Below are 19732 nucleotides of genomic sequence, written 5' to 3'. Positions count from 1 at the left end.
TGACCCCCAGATGCTTTTAGGAAGACACAAGTGTTTTTATAAATTATGACTTTCAAGTGCACTCTTGGAATTGTTTGTTAGGTAGTTCTAAGTAACATTTCAGGACTTTACTGCAGGCAAAGCAGGGAGATAGCAAAGTGACACTATGCTAAAGATACATTTTGTTCCAATCGCAACAGAGTTTTTAAACACTTGTAAAAACAATTTAGACATATGTTTTGTGTGGGCATATAGTCTATAAGCTTGAATGTATGTTAAAATAGTTCATCAAATCTTTGGAAGGTGTATTTGTTTAAAAAAAAAAAGTACATTTAAATCTTACTCAAGATTTTTAAAAAAGGTACAATTATAAGATAAATGTAGAGTCAAGGGAGAGAAAGAGGGACCTCTTGCCAAGCACAAACATGTAGCGAAGGTACAAATAGAAGAAAACTGTCTGCTAGAATAGAAACTGACTTGCTAACACATAGTCAGAACATCAAGCTCACAGTAGCATGAGGATAGCCTAGGCTGAAAAGCATTATGAACACTTATTATTTCATTTCTATAGTTAGCAGATATACAATTAACAAATTAAAATATCTATCCAGTGAAGTGAACACTGCTGGTATATTCTTCCTCCCTGATCTGTAACACTTTCTGGACTAAATATATGTTAACATGCACTTATGCATTCTCACAGAGATTAGTATAAGAACAACTAGCAAAAAGTAGGGCTGTGCTCCTAAGCATAAGTTTTCTACTGAACTATCAACATTAAATAGTCAATATGGCTGTGGACCAGCAGACTAGACCCTACTCTGTGGGTTTCAGCAACAAAGCTGATAGAATAAGTGTCTTTACAACTAGCGACAAAGTAGGAGACAAAGTCATATTGACTTTCGGAGAATTGTCTGCCAGTCAAAAGTACATTCTTTTCCAGGCATTTTATATACTACGTAATGGAAAAACATGGATGCAGGGGGTTAAAGTCACTGTCCTACTTACAATTCCACTCCAGAATCACAGTCACTTCCCCAGAATAAATTATCTCCCTCCTGAAGCTGCCATATTCCAAGCCAAGATCTATCAATTACTTCTTTGCTTCTCTGAACTCACAAATTCAGCCATCTTGTTGCCAATTAAACACCTACCTTTAATTTTCTCTTTATGACCTTTCTGTTCAGAATTGACCTCTCTGATAGGTTTCACTGAACCTAACCTTTCTAGAGCCTCTGTATTTTCTCGTCTTTCCAATCATTTTACCCTACCTCCTGCTCTTCATCTCTACACACTCTCCTCGCTTCTTTCATTTCTCTTTTCCTCTACTTCTCTGTTACAACTTCTCTTTCTTTCCACACCATCACTTTTTCATCTTTAAAAGTTATTGTCAGCTCCACGTATAAGCTACACTTCCCCTTCTTTTCTAAGGCAATCACACATGACGCATTCACTTGCGCTCTATAGCTCTTCTTGTCAATCCAGATCATAGCAGTAACAGCATCCTTAGCTACTTAGAATGTTGAGCGATCTTCCAAGCCATGTAGAACATTTTTTAAATCATTGTCCTATATAACCAAATCTCTTCTCTTCAAACTGATGAGAGCGGTTTCAAGTCTCTACAAGTCTAATCTCAGGACCAATATTCCTTTCTAAAACACTTTCTGCCTTCAATCTCTCATCATGCTATTTTTCCTGAACTCTTGCCCTAGCTTACATCCTGGCTTTTCTGTTGCCTTTACTTTTGGCAGTTCATTTGCAGGATGATTCATCTTACTCATCCTGATGCAACCTTTCATGGGACTTGAAGAAACCTCTACTTTTAGCATATCCTTGTCATCATGCTATTGAATAAACACTGGTGTAATACTGATCTCTCAGTTGTAGTGATCATCTACATGACTTCACACTACCTCATATGACCGTCACTGTTTCTATCTCTAAAGCACATGCCTATCATTCACCAGTTCAAGCTACAGAAGACCAAGTTTGAGAGGTGAAAGACCACATGCTAATCATCCCAAAGTAGATGTTTAAGTTAATTAAACTGAATAAGCTTTTGGTCTTTTCTAAAGAAAAAAAGAAAACAAAAGGCCTCCTAACTCTTTACTTTTGCAATTAGCAGGTACAACACCACCATTGTGATTCACACTATTCTGTCCACATTTTAGCATCATCTTCTACCCAGTACTGTTGTAGACCCACAGACAATATCACTAACTCCAAGATCCAAATCTTTCCACCTTGTCTCCATAACACAGGTTTTGGATTAACTTGGCTCTCTGGACAAAACTTGTCTTTCCACAAAACATCCTGGAATCCATTTACAACAGTGGCAAAGCTCAGTCTTCTCACTCTTCAATTAGCATATCCCCCTTTCTCATTTTTTTCCCCCCTTATCCATACTGTAAGATAAATAACTTATATTGGTGTTCTTCACAGCTGTGTGTATTAATTCTTAATACCTTCTTGGTTAGACCTTCTTGTGATAATTCTCTGCATATATGGCAAAAGGCTGCCAACCTTCCCTTACACACCATTGTTGACAGCAGCCTCTCTTACAAATGATTTGCTTTTTCTGAACTTGTATAATTGAGTCCAGGAACATACTTTACATAGGAATTGTATTTGTAATTGTACACATAGTAAGTGCAGTATACAATTAACATGATGCAATATATATTCTGAAATGTGACAGATCATCATCTCTATCTACTGCCTATTGTTCTCCTTAACCCTAGACAGCAAACGAATCAAGTGCTTTCTCCAGAAAGTAAACTTAAAATATACAAAGGAAATCTGTGCTTATGCCTTGGGGGTTTCTGTATTTTTAATATTGAAATAAAACTTTCTCAGGTCACAATAATGAATTTCTAGAATAATATACAAAATATTATAAGTCAGAATATCTCAGACTGAAGGTATAACCTCAGTCTAAACAGAACTATTAGAGTACAGGGTAACAGCTTTACTTTAGTACTATGCATGGGAAGAAACTTGCTGAATCACTCAGTTTACTTGTAATCATTCAGCAACTATGCTTTTTTTCCCATCATTTTTCTCCCTATCGCTAACCCTCCTCAGACTCCCAAATTAAAAGTTTTTTCCATCTCTTCCTTTATTGGCACAATAATGTGAATGAATTTTGCACAGTGTTTTTGTTGGTAGCTACAAGAACCTTCTTTAAGGAAATTTGTTATGTGGGTTATATCTATAATTGTAACAGTTGCACTTTACAATTTATGTAAATACCCTACTGGGAAATTCCAGTATAGCTTAAGAACATGCATAATGTCATAGAAGATGTACAAATACAGACACTACTATGAATTGCCCAATGAGGAGTCTGAACTTCTGCAGCATACGTCATAATTCTAACAGTCCTTAGTGAGTTTAAGATTATGTTTGCAGATGCCCTACAATTCACTTTGCTAGACCTACGCACCACTTGTCAAGGTTCAAAAAACCCTATTTAGTGGACTGTGGTAAATTTCTAACTGAAGTATGAAATCCTTTAGAAAGATTCACATGCATATATAGCTGAACTGGACAGGTACACTTGCTTTTCTTTGTCAGCTTAGTCCTTATAATATATGGATGCCCAGGAATCCGAGAACACCTAAGCATGTGTATGCTGATATACATAGAGCATTAAAAAAGCATTAAAATAATTAAGCTAACAATAATCTCCCATTCAGGGTTTGACCTACACTACCTGAAATCAATCACCATAATCATTTTACTAGATTTTCATGATGTTACATTTATAATACTTTTTTTGCATAAAAATGTGGACACATTAATATTGGTCAAGCAGTCACAATATTAAAACTGTATGAAGGTCTTAGATGTGCTTTTACATGTTTTATCTTACTCCTAGTGAACCAAAACTTATAAAAATGTTGGTTGACATTTCTTTAGGAATTAGGGCTTTATAGCAGTTCATTGGACATGTTCTTTACAATAATTAAATGGAGGAGAAAAGAAGCCAAAAAAAACCCCTAACAATTTATTACTGACAATTACACATTTCATCAACTTTTCTCAGATGCGCATTAAAGCTAAAAAAAAAAAGCATTTCCAATGAATGTGAAATATTAGTCATTGTTTATACAGTATTTATGTGCTGCATCACTAGATCAGCACTATGTATTACTATTTAACTATATAGATTAAGTATTTTAGAGCTCAGTGGCTGTTCAAGTACATTTATTTTTCTAAGGACTACTCTGCAACTAAGACTTTGCTGTATATGCTTTGGGAATAGCTCATAGCACTAAGACACAGCATTAACAAAGAGATACACTACTTGAAAGAAAATTATTCGGAATCATTTTGAGTGCTTTCAGTACTAATGTATTTTAATAATATAAAAAATAAACACATTTACTAACGATAAAGTTGGAAAAGGAAACTAGGGATATAGTGCTCAGGCAACAGTCATGCTTGTCCATATATTACAATTCTTATTGTAAAAAAAACAAATGGATAACCAATAGGCTCAAAAAGGTATACAGTCGTGATTTCTGTTTGGATTCTTTCTCTTCTGTAGAGAAGCAACTTAAAATCTATACTGATAATGCAAGAAGTAATCCAGTGTTATTTCACCTAGCTTAAAAATAGTCCTGCTCATTTCAAAATGTTTATATTAAACATGTTGTTTACACACATTATGAGAATATTACGGCAACAGGCAAAATATAATGATTACTTGCTAAAGTTTACCAAATTGGTACTTGAAGGAACAACAGAAATCACACATAGAAGTATAGATGACTGGCGCTTGTCTTGTTCACTCACAAAAAAGCAGTGGTCACACTAATCTCTTAGCATATATTATATGCATATGCATAAACAGATCCAGAAACCTATGAAAATATGTGGTCACCTACAGCATAGAAATTTCTCAGTTATGCCTTTCTAGCCAGCATGCTAACAAATCAATGTAACTCACTTGTAAGTGACCTAAACATAGCCAGGACAGAAACAAATTAATACGATTCTAAAAACCTCCAGACACTCACCAAAAGACTGAATGCAGGTTTCAAGAAGATCTTCCAAAGTGGCCCCTTTGGCTAAGTGCCCCAATGGCACCATCGTGACCTGGGTAAGATTTGAAAGGCTGGGACAGTGACTGATCTGCTTCAGCTCAAGTGCTGATTCAGGGGCAGTGCTGCATGCTTGGGCAGGTTGCCTAAAAGAAAGCACAAGAGTGAAGTAAATACAAGACCGAGTGGTAAATCTTACACTGCATGGGAAAGGAGGAGAAATTTAAAGGACAATTAACTCCCTGTAGCTAGGGTGCTGAAAGCCACAACCCTCCCACTTAATACGTACACCAAAGAGACTGCTCAGTAAGTGACTTTTTTTTCCTGCTAAATGTGGACCGTAGAGCACACAGCTACAGAGCTCCTTGAATGATCTGTCAAGATTACCAGAAGTCTTGTTTCTTTGCTGGGGAGTTAGGTTTACATTACGATTTCAGCACAAGCATAAAACTCCCCCAAACTATGTAACAGGAATATTGTTATGCAGTAATCTACCACCACATATTTGTGTGCCCACCAGAAGTAAAGGAGAAAAAAAATTATAACTGTAACCAAATATTACACACATTGGAAAATGCCAGATGAGCTTTATTGATTTAATTTAGAAAATCACTATTAAGTAAACAAAATATCAGTGCAACTTTCAGTGATTTCACAATTTAAAAAGAAAAAAACCAAAACAGATTAATCTGCATCTGTTCTATATTATTATTTCCCATTAAGTTGTTTTAAAATTGCATGCATGACTAAGTTAATGTCTTTAATAATAAAGGTAAAAAAGACCAAAATAACAGGAACCACTTCAAAATCTGACTTGAGAGTATAACCATACAGTTCACAAAAGGGCAACAACCACTGCTGTTTCAATAAAACTTGGGTTTATTTCAGGGGCAATTTACACTCTAGAGTCTTCCTAAACAAGTGACTCCAGCATCTTTAAGATGCTATCTTAAGCTTTTGTACAAATTTTCTTGAAACACTATGTGAGACTTTATTAATAAACTGACAGTCCTGGAAAGAAAAGGCATAGAAATTTATCCAGGTTCCATATTACATACAGATAGGGAAGGCAGACACAAACATCCCTGTATAGGCACTCCTGGATGAAGTTGAAAATATGCATGCCTTATGAAGACAGACTGGACCCTACCTCATCCCAGTGAATGTCAAACCTCGTTGTAAATTTCTGTCTCATCTGAATGCTGGGAAAGCCATGGAACTGCACTTGATGTCACTGACAACCCAACACTGACCCCAGGCCCCCACAGTTTCAAAATCAGAAAATACCGGCCTGACCCTGCAGGGGTACTGACCATCACTCAGGGCCTCCGTAGTTAAACTGACAGTGGCTACGCAAAGAATGTTTTCTTCCCTTCCCCCTTTCTCTATATTTCCCTCTTAGCTTTGTGATCTGACTTCCTGTTCTCATATAAAAAGAGCAAGGGCCCGAGCAGCTTTCAGGGTTTTCTTTTTACAAGCTTAAACCCCTCTCCTAATTTTTTTCCAGTGACTCTTCAACACAGGGCAGAGGGTCCTAGCAATGCGGTAGTAAAAGTAGGAGTTGTTGCAGAAGGTATTTTAGGTCTTGGCAACAGAGCGTAGAAGAGCCAAAGTGTCCACACCCCCAAAAAAGTTTACAATAGCACGACGGCCGACTTGGCAACGCCGAACAGGCAAAACTCCGCCGGTGACACGTCTGAAACTAATCATTCATTAGAACCGATTCCCTTGCAGCAGTTACTTGACATGAAAAAGAGATTAAAGCTGTGCTGGGTGGGGGGGCCCAGGAACCCCCCGCGTTTCCACCGCATGCTATTCGGCGGCGGGGAAAAGACCACAAGCAAATGATCGCGGCTCCCGAAGCGCCGCCCGCGGCCCGGCGGGGAGCGGAGGGGACAGCCGTGCCCCCGGCCCGGCCGCCGCTCCTGGCCCGGCGCCCCCCCACCGCGCACTGCCGGCGGTGCCGCAGGTAACCGGAGCCGCCACGCTGGGACCGTAACGTTGAGGCTCGTCCTAGCCGGCGCTGGCCGAGCTGCCCGGCGCGCACTTGCACTCAAAAGGCTGAAATAAAATCCTCCCCCTACACCCTCCCGCGCTTCTTTCCCCCTCCCCACCCGGCAGGGCTTCGGCCGGCCCCCGCGGTGCCCCAGCCGCCCGGACTACTGCGCCCCACGGAAGCCCCCGCCAGCCCGGCCGGGGCGGGGGGCAGAGGGCCGGCAGCGCCGTGCACCCCTCCCCGCCGCCCCGGGCCGGCACCTCACACCCTCGGGCGCGGTGGCCTGTGACCCCGCGACCCACCGCCCGCCCCGCCGCCGCCGGGAGCGGGAGAATCAAACGGCCACGGCGAACTCACTGGTTTTCTCTGCGCTTCCCTAAGGTTCCCATGTCGGTGCCAGCCGCGGCTCCGCCGCCCGGCCGGCTCTGCCGGCAGCGCAGGGCGCGGGGCTACGCGGGGCGGAGGAGGCCGGGGGCAGCGGCACAGGCCCGCGCATCGCCGCCTCCCGCCCCGCCGCTCTCCCGCTCCCCGTCTCGCCTCGGGAGGAGTCTGGAACCGATTCAAGCGGGGCAGCAGCGGCGGCAGCCGCCACCCGTGACGAGCGCAAGCGAAGATCTTATCGGCAGAAGGAAGTACTGAGCTACCGGGCTGCTCTTCTCCGAAGCCACCGGATTTACCAGGTACCGAAACGCGCTCTCTTGATCACACCGCCCGGCTCTACAAGCGGCTGTAACTTTCTCCAGGGCACAACTTGGGCTCGGCAGGGCAGGCGCTGCCGCCGGGGCAGGCCCCCTCCCCACGGCGGGCTGACCCGCCGGCGCTCACGCGTGCCTCAGCAGCACGCACACCCACCCGCCCGCCCGCCCGTGGCCCAGGACAGCTGCCGCCGGGGCACCCGGGACGGGACGGGGGCTGCCGGGGGCTGTCAAGCTCTTGGCCAAGCCGCAGCCGGACGCCGCCCGGTCACACACCGGCCGCCGGGTCCTCCCCGCCCCGGGGTTACGTGACTGCTGGTGGGGTGGACCCACGCGCGCCCTGAGCCCGCGCGCCCTCATTGGCTGGTTCGCCAACGGCCGGCGGGGGGCGGGGTGTCAGGCGGCGGTTCCCCCCCCCCCGCCGCCGCTGCTACCTGCCGCCGGCCGCGGGGGGAGCCGGGCCGGGGGACCCCGCGTACGGAGCCGGGGGGGGCCGACCGGGGGGCCTGGCCGGCGGGAAGGCGCCCGGGTCATTCGCGCCGCGCCCGCGGGGACACGCTGCGCCCCCCCCCCCCGTTCCCGCCGTGGAAGTAAGCGTCTGCGCGGTGCAGGGGTGGGGGCACGAGACTGAGATACCCCCGTGGGCGATTGGTAATTTAAAGCCTCTGTGCTTATTTGGCACTTTACGCCGTCCCTCCAGTTTACTCGCAGAGCAAGGAAAGGGGACCCAGTCGTTTTCATAGTCCTTGTATCAGAATTACGAGTTTCTGAGAGGTGCTCCAACCCAATGTTGACAACTCCTTCGCTTCTGAGGAGACATCACCAGGCAGAAAATCTGAAAGGGCAAACTCACCCCATATCCTGTAATTTACAGTTGGACCAAATGGTCTTTTGTTGAGAAATAGCCTCAACAGAGCAGTACAAAAGTCCTGGGTCACAGAGCCCTTCGGCTGATGCATTCTCAACAGCTTATTTTGAGAGCACAGTTCATGTTCTTAAAAATTACTCAGGCATCATAATGGCATAGTGCCTCACACCGAGATCCAGACAGTTTTCGTAAACTGTTTCTTTAATTTTAAGACTGACTGGTAAGGTTCAGGTATTGCAAGTAATTCTCTGCCACCAACCAGGGCACACTTCTTTTCAGGGCTCCAAAATGATCAGTTTTGCAAAGGACATGGCTCACTGGCATTTTCTCAGAGGCAGTGGTAGCAACCATTACCAGAACAGGAGCTGTGCAAACCTGACTTTTGTTTTGCTGAAGATCTCCAAGTAAAAGGAAAAATCCTACATACTCCTGGAAATCACGTCAGTGGTTCGGTAGGTCACATTCTTCTGAATAACTTCTAAGCTAGTTCCTAACATAGAGCTTGAAGGTCACTGTGGTTTAAGAAACACAAATACATTAATATATATGCAAGACCACAGGTCAGGTGGTCTGTGATATTATCTGTAGCAATTATTTTGTTAAGCCAATCTCCTGGCTGAATTCTGCTTCAGAGAAGTACAACCCAGCTAGTATTGCTTTTTCTTTAACACATTTTACTTGAGAAGGTCATGTGCATGCATACACACACACACAAATAAATGGCAGTTTGACAGAAATAATACTCTCTAGCTTTGTGGTCAGAAAATAATCCATATGTAAACCTTACAGCACACAATCTCATACAAAAATTCGGTTCTAACTTATGTGCCCACACAGCAGTCTGACATACTGATCCTTGAATGTGCCATTCATCAGATGAAATGGTCTTCTACTGTAAAGTAGATTCATGCCTGGTTTGTGTCCTCAGAGGATCAGAGGTTTGCTCTGTGGAAAGGCAAGATATTTCTTCTGTTCTCAGAGCTTCAATCAATAGAGGATTAATTTATAACTTATGATCCAAAGGAGCCATACTAACAGAGTTTCAAGATGATGTTGGCTAGGATGGGCCATATTGCTCCCAAGCAAGCAGGACCAGCCAGGCGTTCTTATACTGTTGTGCTTAGATTCCTGGAAGATCTTGCAACAATAGTAGTTTATAAATTGGATTTTACCATTGGAACCAAGTGAAGGGACCAATTTACTGCCTCAGCAGAAGCTGGATCTTTGAAGTTCTGTTGTAACAAGATATGCCTTTCTCCCTCCAAGTTAGTATGAGTCCACAAATCTAGCTTGGCCTTGAAGTGGGGTGAAAATAATTTTCTTAAGCTGTTCTTTTATATCTACTTTAAGCTCATTTAATTTGCCATCTTTCCCGGGTCCGTATTCCTGCTGTTCACAATGGGCCAATTAGTGGAGCTTGTACAACCACATAGTGAGTTGCACACAAAAATTAATCAAGGCAAAAAACCCAACCCAACTAAAAATGATGCATGTTCTGCCATGCGGTATCACTTATTTAATTCATTTCACCACCCACGCATATTAGCTCAACTGCAGCCACAACCAAACAAGGGCAAAAGAGCAAGACCACACATTTTGTCAGTAACTTTCACTTAGATCTGTTTTACATAGATCATTGTAAAATCACAGCCTAATTCCAAAAGCTTTTCAATGTCCTTGTGGGATCATGAATGAGACGGTTCCTTGGTGCTGACAGAGCATCTGCTAGGTGGTGGGGTCAGTAGACAACAGAAAGGCAAGCCAGACAATCTAGTGTAGGACGCAATTCTAGAAAAGGAAAAAAACTTGCTAACAAAATTGAAAAGGACAGCAAATGGAAGGCTAAGAAGAGTCGCTGTATGAAAAGTCAACATATGTTATGCAAACTAGGTAGTAATCAGAATCATTGGGTTTAACAAGTTGTCGTCAGTGAGAACCTGCTAGCAGTTGCACATGAAAAAACTTCTTTCATCTGAGCTGTGATAACGCCAAAGGTGTGGCTATCCTGTATGATCAGCTGATAGGAATAACTCTTCTCCTTAAGGCATCATCTAACTGTACTTCCCTATTATAATTAAAGTTTGTAGCTGTTAGAACAGTTTTTGTTGGTCTGAGTGCTGATTTCTGTTACAGCTAGTGGAGAATTTCTAATGTCTTTTTCCAAGGTTGGGTCATAACTTTTGATCAGGATGATCTAGGCTTTGGGTGCTTTCACTGATTTATCAAATATTTTTGTTTTTAGAAAGTTGTAGTGTTAGTGAAGGCTTTGGTCTCATAATCCCACTGAGGTTATTAGACCATGGTAATTCTCCCACTATTTTTCTGTTGATGCACCTTTGCCATAGTGGCCAGGGATGGAATGTTCCACTTCCTGAAGCGATGTGACCTATAAGAGTGTTAGGTTTTGTGACTTCATCCCAAGCATCTTCCTTCAATGGTACATGTTCTAGGGTGACCTTTTGCACAACTACAGCTTTCATTTATAAGTGGGAGGCAATAAAACTCATACTCATGATTGCAGAATGGGACCTAAAAGTGTAAGACTGTAGGATTGAGAGAGTATATAGAAAATTAAGAAGAATGTGAATCCTCTTTTTAAACATGATCTTTAAGTCAGGTTGAAGAAGACTGGACTGATCGTATTTAAGTGCTTTGGGTTGTCAGTACCTCTGAGGTTCCAGCTTTTCTGCAAGAATAGAAGGAATTGAGAGCACCCAGCAGCCACTGCCTCCTTACATTTAAGGACCATAGGTTTGTGTACATTATATTCAAGACATGTTACAAAGTTAGTAACTATACTAACAGATCTACCTATCCAATCTACCTCTATACTGGCATTTCTTCTGTAAAGACTGCTTCTGCTAAACCTTCTAATGTCCAGCAGTCAACCTTGAGCTGAACAAGGTGGAAGAGACAAGACTAGAATTCATGAAAGAGGAAAAGCTTAGGAAAATTGTCAGAACCTAGAGTAGAGCATGGAGTACCTGGATCTCACTCATTTTGGATTTTGCCAGAGCATTTCTTAGGTTGTTTGCCAGCCATGGGTTCCTCACCACTCTCAGTGAACACTCAGGCTGATCATTACAGCTACTGTGAGTCATTTTGTCAGTTCAAATGCCAAAGGTCTGTGGGGTGGATTGAATGACTCCAGTCCTAGTAATGATACATGTAGGTGCAAACATGCTGCCACTTGATGGAACATCTGTGGGTTTTAGTCTTGAAAATTATAGGCAAGACATAATTTGTGGGTAAAGGCAGTATCTTTTATAAGACCAACTGGCACAGTTAGAAAAAGACAAGATTTTGGGTAGACTTGAAGAGGGTTTCTGCAGAGAATCACAGAATCACAAAATGACTGAGTTTGGAAGGGACCTGAGGTCCAGCCTCCTGCTCAAAGCACATCCAGCTGTGGGACTAGACCTGCTAGCTCAGGGCTTCATCCAGTTGGATCTTGAAAGCCTCGAAGTCTGAAGATTGCACAGCTTCTCTGAGCAATCTGTTGCAATGTTTGACTGCTCTTATAGTTAAAAAAAAATAAATTCCTTATATCTAATCAATATCTTTTTGTTTCAGTTTATTTGTTGTCCCTCATACTCCTGCCATGAACTGCTGTGAAGAACCTAGCTTCTTCTCAATAACCTTCTCAGAAGTCCAGTCAGTCTGCTACTACATCCCCCCGAGGCCATCTCTTCTCCAGGCTGAAAAGACCCACTTCCCTTAGCATCCCCTCACAGGGCAAGCACTCCATCCAAGCACTCCATCCAACAATCCCGGTGGCCCTCTGGTGAACTCACTCCAGTTTGTCAGTGTCCTTCGTGTACTGGGGAGCCTAGAACTGGACTCAGTCCAGAGTGCTGAGTACAGGTGGTGTAATCACTTCTCTCGATCTGCTGGCTCTGTGCCTGTGAATACAGCCCAGAGTGCTGTTGGCCTTCTGTGCTGTCAGGGCACACTGCTGGCTCATGTGCTGATGGGACAACTAGATGGGTATCTAGCGGTCCACCCATCCAGACCTCTGTCCCAAACTGAATGCAAGAATATTGTATGAAATTATGTCGAAAACTTAAAAACCAGCAACATCTGGAAATCTGTCTACTTTTTCCTATATTATACTAGTGGGTCCAATAAAAGGTATTATCTCTACCTGTAGACCTTGTCTTGACTGTGTCTTTAAGCCACTGCAGTTATGACAGCGTTATCGTGAGAGATGCCCCTTGAAGAACTGTGTACTCCAGAATTAGGAGATTCATATCTCACTGTGTGTATGGATGTCAATATTGCCTTTAACTATAAAACAAGATACAATTTCTTTCATAGCACCTCTGCTTCCATTCTGATTATAGTATGGATATGTAGCAGGGACAAATAAGGAGGCATACTAATGAGAGTTGTCATTTTCAACTGCTTTGGTTACAGAAGTTAGACGACTTGTAGTCACTAGGGAAAGAGGACTGTAGAAGTAAAATTGTGGTCTTCCCTTTTAATTATTTTCAGACAAATCTTACACGATGAAGTGAGGCACTCCAGGGAAATAGATATTTCATACTTTTTAATAACTTAATTTCTCCTTCTATTTTCACCCTGGACTCCCTAAAGGACTTAAAAGTCATCAAAGACTCTAAAATTTACTTGAAGAACTATGCCTAAGTTTGTCATTAGTCAGTTGTCATCAGTCTGTTGCAAGCTGCTGATTGGCAACAGTTTTGCACTGTCAGCCATGTGTAACTGAAACTGTTAGACTTTTTGGTTGTTTTTACTCTGGAAGACTTTAAATATCAGTGAACTAAAACTAATTAGTTTCGTCTGTTAAAGCTAATTGTAAGAAGAGCAATGAACATATATCTTGATAATATATAAAAACATTAAGTCTGGTAAGTCAGAAAATGTTATTAGCTGGTGGCATTCTTCTGAGTAGAAGCACACTGATTTGTATAGCTTTGAGGCTCAGTCCTACAAGTAATACCTCAGCCTTTCCATTGATTAAAGATTTTGATGGTTTCCTGTTTAGGAGAATGCTGAAATACAGTAAGCACTGATGATCTGCCTATCTTGCGTTAATGTCCAGCTGTTTCAGAAGTAGCACACAGTGGGGCTATTATGATACTGTAATATGCACTGAAAGGTAATGGTGTTGCTAACTGAAATCTGTGTTCTGTATCACTAAAACCAAAATCACATTTAATTCTGGCATCAGGGAAAGATAAAAGCTTTTATTTACTACAACTAAGTCGAAGAGCATTGTCATCATAACTTCTGTTTCCCTCCAGTAGTCCATAGCAAAATAGTTTTCTTTCCTTTATGGTCTTTTAGAATTAACGTACGGTTCTGATTCGGGTCATCAGGATGCTTATGTGTACGTACAATTTACCAATTGGTTTTGATAAGAATTACATGAAAATGAGTCTCCTTCCCTCAAAACCCCAACCATGCTACGATACCTTCTTTCTTAAAATGCCTGTGTATAAAGGGAAAAACAGCTGGTACCCCTGAAATAACTACTGTCCAGAAACAGTGAGACTCAAGATACAGAAAAGAAAACCATAACAATACTGCTAAGAATGCTTCTTTTTGGTTCACCATCTGATTTAAAAGAACAAAACAGCTACTTAAACAGGATGTAGATAACATCATCCCAAAGGTCCCTTTGTAAACATTTTCCAAGGAGACAGTGATTAGCTACTTCCTCTACAGGATATCTCTTGGTCAGCAGCAAGAAGCAAGACACCACTCACTGGAAATACATTAAGTGTATTGTTTTAACCTTTTAAAAGTAGTTTCAAAGATAAATTGTTGTGGATATAACAGTCCCTTTGAAAGTATCACAGGATGAAAGTTGGTCTCACAGAAGTGGTGGGGTTTTTTTTGTTTAATGTAATAATTACTTAAAATTTTTGTGTTTAGCAAATAGCTGATAAAATTGCAGTGCTCCTTTGATCTGGAAAGGAATGTAGACGTGATTTCCATGTGATTTGTTTCTGACAGAGCTTTTTCAAAATTTCCAAACTGAGTGGGCAAAATTTAATTTTGCTGCTGCAGTGTTCAAGGCCAGTATTAATGATTTTGCCCTTGCTCTTTGCAGTGACAAAGTCAGTGGTAGAGATTGTGTGAAGAAGCAGGAGTGACAGTTGAGGTGAGGAGAAATTAGGAGTAATCACAGCGCTTTCACAGGATGTGGGTGTGTAGGAAGTAGTGTTTCTCTGCCCTTTCTGATCTCATCTGCAGGGCAGGAACCTTTTCCAAGGGGATTTCACCCTGAAGTGTAAGGTTGTGCTGATCTGAACTGAATACTGGATTGAGTTTGAAAATGTAAATGGACATGACACACTACATAGACAAGGCCCATACTCCTCCTCTGCTGAGGGACTCTCCTTTTGCATCGCTTTAAGGGAAATGCTCTTTTTTCCCTTCTCATCAGGTTTTGCTTGCCCTTCTCTCTGTATGCTCAGTATATGAGTCAGCTGGGGAAGAGAGGAAGTGAGAGGAGAGGGGAGGAAGAACATTTTCCCTCAAACCCATTCCAGCAACTCACCCTTGGTGTTGGGAGATCAGAGGGAAGCAAAACAGAGCTAAGGCAGTGTGGCTGCAGATAATAGCAGTGGCTGCCAAGGGCTTTCTGTCTTCTGTTGTTATTGATACAAGACTTAACAGTGAATTGACCATTATTTAAAAGGAAAAAATAGTCTTAGTTGTGGGCTGAAAATGGTAAGTTTACCAACCATATGTATGCATGAAGGGAAAGATTAATCTTTCTAGGACTCCATTTGTCTCTCCTGTGCTCTCTTGTTCTCAGTTAGTCTGTATACTTACGGCTTGACCGGGAGGCTATTTGCTCCACATGTACTGCAGAAGGGAGGGTGGTTGACTGAAGAATTTATTTGACACCTTTTCAGTTGAACAGAACTGATATTACATAACATATTTGGAGCTAGTTAGAAAAAAAATCCTGTTTTATTCAAAGCTGTTTACAAAAACTGTTACACAACAGCACTTTGTTGAATTTCTACTTTGCTCCTAAAGAATATCATCAGGATAGGTCAATGCACTGGTCAGTCTCTATAGTTCTTCGGGTTATTAGGAATGAATGGAGAAAACATCTTGAAGAGACAGGTGGCCAAAATGCCAGAAAAAGTGTGCTCAGACTCTTTATAGAATATTTAACACTACCATGTTGATACCATCAGACTTCTACTTACATGAAGGGAATGTAAAACCTGTTCCTCAGTTTGCTGGATTTAATAGACACTTTGCAATAAGTTATGCTGGGAACAGGATCAGGCAGATGAATGCAATAAAGAAAATTTTGAGTAAGCAGAGAGATAATCTACCACCTTCATTTGTGGTCCATTGTGGGTAAATGTCAAATAGAAGAATACAGGGAAATGTCAATTACTTAAACCTAAAATGATGCAAGTTTTCCTGAACTCCTAAGATCTTTTCCTTCTCCCAGTTTTATACCTCATTACCTTCCCATCTTTAAAGCAATGCGTATTGTTTCATTTTAAAGGGCTGCTCAGAATAGCAGTATTGTCAAGCCTTACTGTCACTTTTCTGGATTAGAAGCATTTTCTATTGCTGGCTTCAGCTGCAATCAGGGAGAGTAGCTATAGCAGTACTGAACAGAATGTAATTGTGAATATATGATAAAACCAATTTCCAGTACCATATCAATAATCACATCATTTGAAGGTATTTAGGCACCAATTCAGCAAACACATTTGAACGTGCTCTTATTTCAAAATGTCAAACAGGGACAGGCTAAAAATTGATATGCTGAAAATTAATCTGGTTTAAAAGAAATTCTTATTTGTTAGGAGCTCCTCAAGGGGCAATATCAAGGGGTAATATTAGGGTAAAGCCCTAGCCCAAGTACTTTGTTAGGTTCAGGAACTTAGTCTCTAATTATAGGTGTCTCTGTGAACATCTCTAACTTAGAAAACAATGCACAATTGTCAAGATAAGTGGAGCACCTTTAGTGCTATTTCTGGTAGTCATGCTACAAGAGGGTTAGGTAAACTATCTAAAACTTTTTGTAGCCTCAACTAGAAGTTTTTTTCAAAATCATTAGTTTGCAGCTTCTTATTTTGCCCCTTCAATCATCTGTAAAAAAGAGTTAACAGTACCTTTCTTTAACAGTTTTGAAAGCTTCTGAAATCCTGTGGTATAAACATGAACAGTGAAGTCTTATGACAACCTGAAAATAATACGGTATTGAAAGTTAGAGATTCAATTTCTGTCTGAAAAGGGGCTGTTTGGGTGTGTTTTCTCTCTTCCTATCTACCTGTCCTATTTTATCACTTCTTTGGAATTTTGAAAGGAAGAGTTGTTAATGTTTGTTCAGGATGACTCACAGGTCAAAAAAAAAGGCTGTGTGCTATTTCTTGGTCAAATACAAGCACATTTTAAAATTTGAGTTTAAACTTAGTGGTATGTATCTTTAAAAGGTCAGAAAACAAAGTGGGAGGGAAAAACATTGTCAATAAGTTCTGTGACTAATGAGTCAGAGTAACTGAACTAGTATTCTTAATGCAGATTATTTTACATTGCTTTTAAGAATATGCCAAACACTATTATTCTCCGCATCTTACAGAATATTATTTAAGAATGTGGACAAAAAAGTTTAAAGCATATTTCCATAGTAGAGAGAAATGACAATAAAGAAGAATTGTGCTTAAATGGACATGTCCGATTCTACCAATATTCAAATATTTGACAAGGTGCAAAATATTTGTATTCAGTCAGGAAAGGTTGCTTAAGTGCTTTTATCTCAATCTGTGGTTGTGGCAATGAAAAAATAGTTCAGACTTTAAATAAAATAGGTCTGTAGATCCCTCAGCTTTTTTGTAGGATAGGTGGCAAGAAATAGATAGTAGCACTCTGTAGGAGTAATTGCTGATTGAGATGCAGAACCTTATATTTCTTTTGCATAGTTTTTATGATTTCTCTGACACACAGTGTATTTATGCACCAGTTACTGAAGATTCAGTTTGACCCACCAGTGGGATGCATTCACATGCCATGCTGACTTTACAACATTGTTCATCACCATTACAAGTTGGGCAACTATGTAGATGTGCTAGAACATTTCATTTTCATACAAATTTCCAAGACTGAGCTATGCTAATAGTTGTGGTCATGATGCTCAGATAAAGAGATATAATTTTAATGCTTGACATGCTTCCATAGGAAGTTGTTCCCTTGGAGCTGTGTAGATTGCAGAACATGCTTAGGTATATCACATAGGACTGAAAGAGTTACTTCATTGATTTTTTCTTTTGTTTTCATGTTTTATTTTAACTGCCTGTATTTACTTATATACAGTTCAAGTTAATGTGCAGCCACCTTTTCAAGCATTGCTTGTATTCTTCAACACTACTTTCATCATTTGCCTCATTTGCCTGCTCCTTGAACTCTAATCTCAGTGCTTTTGGTAACATCAGGGATAAGAGGAAATTCAGGAGGTGACCCCAGCTGTTTAACAAGTTTATCTCAATCATGTGCCTTCTCTCTTTCATTTTTCTGCCATTTATGTATAGACTAGAACATGCTGGGTTTTTCAAAATTTCATTTTATCTGTTGTGCAAATATCTCCTTTTCCTTTTTTATTTCTTTGTATCTCATCTGTCTCTTTGGCTCTCACAAAGCAAATTATTTAACAAGACAATTATTCAAAGTGCTTAGTTTATGGAATATGTTTTGAAAAACAACAAAGGCTTCCCACTATACAAAGTCATTGTGCTATAATTTGACTGATTAAATACTATGCTTTTTGCAAGCTTTATTCTTTTAATCTTTCTGATACTTCAAAAAATTGCTTAAAGGAATCGTTTCATTTGAAGCTGTTTACATTTGTTAAATCTTTGTCAGTTTGTTTTTATCTTCCATGGCCATATGGTTGTAATTTCTGATTTTCTCACGGTTTTAATGTAGTTAATCACACAGAACCTGGGGCAGGTAGGAAACTATGAACACTGTGATTTTACTAATGGAAAACTGTTCAGCAAGATTGACATCTTGGTCCATAGAGTATTTTGTATTTCAAATTCTTTAGATCGAAGTTAAAATTCTTAATATCCTGACATTGCTGCTTCCTCAATCTGGTGGTATCCAGAGCTCTGTTTCTGGACAGAATAGTAAGCCCCCAGCAATCAAAATCCATAGGCTGTTTGCTACTCTGGCTATGTTGCTTGAAAAGCTTGATCCAAGGACTACTTAATAAATATAAGAGAAATGGAACCTAATTTTTCCCCTTCCCAAGAAAGTGTTCTGGTAGTTGGCTGTGTTAATGTTTGTTATGTGCATTCCCTGTGCATCCAAGGTTCTTTAATTATTGAGTAGGAGAGAGTGAGAGCATCCCTTCCCTTTTAAAGATCCTATAGCCTGGCATTTAAGTCATTTTTCCACTGAGATGTGGGAGGTAAGATTTGAATTTCTGCAGACAGCGGAAGGAATTGAACCTAGGCATCACATATAATGATATCACGAGTGCTAGAGCATTCTCTATGAGTGAGAGCATCTCTATGAGGGCTCCTAGCATCTGAGCCACTGAATTTAAATACATTACAAAAACAGTGTTGACTTCCTTGTCCTTTGAAGGGAATCTGTCTTGAGGAGAGATTCCAGAACCTCAAGTAAAAGAAGTGCCTCCTTTCAGCAAAGACCACTTATGTCAGATGATGTAATTTAAAGTATGATACATCAGATGATGTAATTTAAGGTATGATCTTTAAGAAGAAATTACTATTAACTATGCTCAGCTGCTCCCAGCTCAGAATGCAGCCTGCTGTCAATCTGAGTAATTTATAAGGTTCTAGGTTCTGCTCCATGGCCAAGCACATAAAATGGCTTGTTACTGCCTATAACTTAGTCAACACTGTGTTTCACTGGATCTGAACTGCATGACATGTTCAAGGTCACAAAAGTAAGTTGTGGAAGAGCAAGATACTGAATTTAGTGTAAAAAAATCTGATGCTAACATCTTAAAAAAGAGCCAGCCTTCCTCTCTCAAATATTTCACCATAATCCAATAAACACGTAATAAACATGCTGTTGACTTATCTTTCCTTCATTACATCACTTTCTCGCACTGCAGTTGTATTGCTACTGTATGAAATTGCTACTCTCTAAATGTGTCATTGCAGTGACTGTG

At 40.9% G+C, this 19732-nt stretch overlaps 2 protein-coding genes across 4 annotated transcripts in view; one reads left to right on the top strand and one right to left on the bottom strand.

Annotated features, from left to right (window-relative positions):
- Positions 1 to 7539, bottom strand: part of RASGRP1 (RAS guanyl releasing protein 1) — a 42772-nt gene extending 35233 nt beyond the window's left edge. For both annotated transcript variants that reach the window (XM_074824491.1, XM_074824492.1), the window contains exons 1-2: positions 7381 to 7539; positions 5004 to 5173 (exon numbers count right to left, since the gene is read on the bottom strand). In XM_074824491.1, the coding sequence (XP_074680592.1) occupies positions 5004 to 5173; positions 7381 to 7412 (202 nt within the window). In that variant the 5' untranslated portion in view covers positions 7413 to 7539. The remainder of the gene's footprint in view (positions 1 to 5003; positions 5174 to 7380) is intronic.
- A 16-nt stretch (positions 7540 to 7555) lies between these two features.
- ARHGAP11A (Rho GTPase activating protein 11A) overlaps positions 7556 to 19732 on the top strand; it is a 59297-nt gene continuing 47120 nt past the window's right edge. Inside the window, exon 1 of one of the 2 annotated variants that reach the window (XM_074824488.1) lies at positions 7556 to 7703. The gene's annotated coding sequence lies outside the window, so the exon portion shown is untranslated. The remainder of the gene's footprint in view (positions 7704 to 19732) is intronic. The other variant, XM_074824489.1, reaches the window with a different exon arrangement.

Source organism: Strix aluco, chromosome 4, assembly GCF_031877795.1.
Source record: "Strix aluco isolate bStrAlu1 chromosome 4, bStrAlu1.hap1, whole genome shotgun sequence".
Classification (NCBI taxonomy): Eukaryota; Metazoa; Chordata; class Aves; order Strigiformes; family Strigidae; genus Strix; species Strix aluco.
The sequence above is the reverse complement of the archived record's forward strand: the minus strand, read 5'-3'. Positions and strand labels throughout refer to the sequence as shown.